Source organism: Malania oleifera, chromosome 8 (assembly GCF_029873635.1).
Source record: "Malania oleifera isolate guangnan ecotype guangnan chromosome 8, ASM2987363v1, whole genome shotgun sequence".
NCBI classification, from domain to species: domain Eukaryota; kingdom Viridiplantae; phylum Streptophyta; class Magnoliopsida; order Santalales; family Ximeniaceae; genus Malania; species Malania oleifera.
The window spans coordinates 106,626,375-106,630,161 of NC_080424.1; the positions used below are offsets into that span (position 1 = coordinate 106,626,375).

The 3,787-nt window shown below is 32.9% G+C and overlaps 1 protein-coding gene across 1 annotated transcript; it reads left to right on the plus strand.

Moving 5' to 3' along the window:
- Positions 1 to 2,289: 2,289 nt before the first annotated feature.
- LOC131162183 (uncharacterized) lies at positions 2,290 to 2,751 on the plus strand. The gene has a single exon (XM_058118385.1). It carries the CDS (start codon positions 2,323 to 2,325, stop codon positions 2,611 to 2,613), a length of 291 nt encoding a protein of 96 aa, XP_057974368.1. The 5' UTR covers positions 2,290 to 2,322; the 3' UTR covers positions 2,614 to 2,751.
- The last annotated feature ends 1,036 nt before the right edge of the window (positions 2,752 to 3,787 follow it).

Here is a 3,787-nt window from a genome sequence, read left to right on the forward strand (position 1 = left end):
GCTACATTTCCTTTTACTCAACAATTTCATGCACTTGCTCTTGGTAAGATTTTTGTGCTTGTAGAAAGTAATCTCTTCACCAAAGAAAGTCTATTCACCCCCCCTCTAGACATACTACCAGGCCAACAGATAGTATTGAGTTCAGTGTAGTATTATTATTCATCTAGGCATTTGGACATGAACATTATGAGATGATGAGGGCATTTAATTTAAAGAATTATGAAGATGATGCTCCCTCTGAGTTATGTATATATTCAACTTATGCCTTTTTCAAATTTCAAATCCTTAGCTAAGTGTTTCTAATATTTTCAATAATTTAGGCTCGACAATGAATGCTTTAGGCTTACCGGACCAAAAATATATAAATGAATGCTTCTTTAAATGAACTAAGCCTACATTGCCTCATTTTTTATGATTCTTAACTTTCACTTATCCTTTTAAAAATATTTTAACATTCATTTTATCATAATTATCGTTGTATGTGGTTTTTTTTTTTTTTAAAAAAAAATTAACAAAATTTTGGCAGCATGCCTTCGATAAATTAGACATTTTCCCATAAACCTGTACTTGATATGTTCAAATAAGTCATTTATAATTCAATTTAAGGCACACGAAAACCTATATTCACTACCAACATGCAATACACATCAACTGCATCCACCATGTAGGAGACATTAATTCTAGACTATAGCATGCAATCATGTAACGATCAACAATTCACAACATATAATTTATCCATTTTATTCAAAATATCCAATAAGTAAAGATATCATGCACGTTTACATCCAGCTAGCTGCACGTATAATTACCCCAAGAACAACCGGGGACACTATTAATTAACAAAGCCTCCAGATCAACACACGTCTTTTGGCTATCAATTAAGTATATTAATTCCCCGCTCGCTCTACTCATTAATATATATATATATATATATATATATATATATGTTGACATATATACATATATATAATATTTGTAAATTATGAAAACCTACGCAGATGTTTTCTAGGAATTCAAATAATGCGAAGAGCATGCCACGTAACCAGTTTGCTGGGGTGACCTAGTTTTCGCCCACTTTTTTTCTTAATGTCATTTAAATACAAGCAACTTACAAGGGAATTCACCAGGAGTTAATGGATGGAGGACTTTTATCTACCGAATTTAGTCTCACACCATAACATCCAAAGTTGCATGATGGTAGCTGAAGTCCCGAATTATCAAAAAAAAAAAAAAACTTACAAGTAAACTCAATTCATAGGTTGAGTTCTAAATATATTGTATTAGATTATTATTTGTTTGTGGGTCAACAATGTATATCAAGTTTTAACACTCATCCATATGTACAATTCAACAGTATGTGCAGAGATAAACATAGAACCCAGGACCTCATCATAACAAACTCTAATACCATGTTAGATTGTCATTTTACCTCCGCACGTGCAGTCCGATAGTATGTGGAGAGATAAACATTGAACTCGGGGCCTCCTCATAACCAACTCTAACACAATATTAGATTACCCTTTACTTAAAAATTTAAACTATTAAATTATAGGGTAATAGTGTATATCAAGTTTTAACAGTCTTTGCATAACATCAAACTAAAAGGATGAATTTTTTGTAAATTCCTTGCCTATTTAACATATTTAGTAACATAATGTGCAAAACCATTGAACAATGGGACCAATCAAGCCACCACTTTTACGAGTTCGGATGATCCAATCCTTAACGATCTAAGAATCTATGAAGATATAATGTTTAGTGCCTCAGTCTACACAGTATTTGGGATTCCTTTTCTCAAACTTGAAATATTAAAAAAAATGTAAATAATTCTCAATCCTGACATGTTTTAGATTTGAACACGCCCACTACTTTAAAATTTCTTCATACCAAACAAACTTTACTCTATGTTAATGATGATTCTTTGGTGCTGCTCCTCTTTTAAATTTCTTAGTTTGTGATGTTCCCTAGCCCATGACAATAAGAAAGGTGCATACTGATAGTATTTCTTTGATTATAGTTTTTGAATTCCATCAAATTTTCCCCTCGTGACTTGAGAGACATTGTAGCTAAGGTGGGTGATCCCAATCTTCAAGAATGTTTGAAGCAAAAGGCTTGAATGCTGCAGGGGCCCGGCTCGCTTAAGCAACTGTGGTCGAGCCCATGCTAGTGCATGCGGCCCAACCAGGTGGCACCCTGAAAATCTGCCACGTCTGCAACAATACATGTGTCGTTACCTTAGACCCCGAACAGGCACTACAAGAGGCACGTAGATCTACTCTTGACCATTTCAGCGTCATTCTTTCTTGCGCTGTGGAAGCGAAAATGGAGAGACTGATGAGGGTGGAAGTAAAAGAGGCAGAGCGCGTGGAGGAGACGCCGGAGCACCAGCCGCCCAACATCTCCCGGATGGAGCCGGTCACCCACGCCGCGTACGGCGGCGGAATGTACGGAACCGAGGAGGGGCAACAGGAGAAACCGGTGACAAAGCATCCCGCCAGCGACACCCAGAGCGCTGACGGGCCGGTTGGGCCCGACGTCCAGCCCAAGCACAAGCCCCCGCCGTCCACCGGCGACCGAGACGTCGACATCACCGGCCAATCTTACATTCAGTAATTAATTAATTAGCATCGATTAAATTAATGATTATTTTATGCTGTTTTAATCTCTACCGCTTTTCGTTGATCGTGTTGCGCCCCGTACCCTACTTGGATGTTCATGAATCTAATGCATAAAATTCTATTTTTTGTTTTTTGTTTTTTGTTTTTGGTTTTTTGTTTTTATCTAAACTCACTGGATGGCCGATCGTGCAAACAGCGTCTTAGCAATCAATCGTCCAAATGTTCGTCTATCGAAACGTAAACATTTGGAAGTTCACTCCCTCAATTTATTGACGCCACGTTTAATTTTAGAGACGGAATAAAAAGTATTTTAAAAAAGAATTTTTAATGAAGTATTTTATTTCATTTTTGTTGTAAAATTACGTTGTATAATTATGCAGTGTGTGCAAGGGGTCAGGGTCGATTCGGTCAAATTTAGTTAACTAATTAAATTAATTGAAAATTTTTATTAGCAATAATCTCTAACCCGGATAGATTTCGGTAATTTAATTAATCGAAATAATTTATAATTAATTATAAAATAAAATATGATTATAAATTGTAAAATTAATTATAAAATTAATATTTAAATTGTAAGAACATTAATTTAATAAATAAATTAAGACAAATGAATAATTTTATAATATATCAATTATATTTAATATTATTAATTTTAAAAAAAAATTTAAAATTGAATACTAGAAATTATCTAAATTTGTAATCAATCGAAGCTCTATATTAATCAAATCAAGTTGATTGAATTCGATCCATTAATTTAGTTAAATTTGAATTATGCTCATCTCTAATCCTCACAGAATAAAGAAAATTAAAAATTATACAGCATCCGGACTTAATTGCATTGTAAAGATTGGTATTTTATTTTTAATATAAATTTTTTTGTGTTATTTTTAAAAAATTAGGATATTTTTTATCACAAAATAATTACACTATTTATGTATTTCCAACAATATAAAAATTTTGGGCATATTTTTAGAAGGCAAGAATAATTTCTCCATAAAATTATTTACAGATATACATATAATATGATTTAAAATACAATTAATTTTATTGATGGCTAAAATTTATGAGAATATTTTTTGCAAATAAAGACACAGATTGTGTTTAGTGTGGATTATGAAATTAAATTCTAATTTTGCCTCATTATTTAATGTTAATATCTTTATCTTATA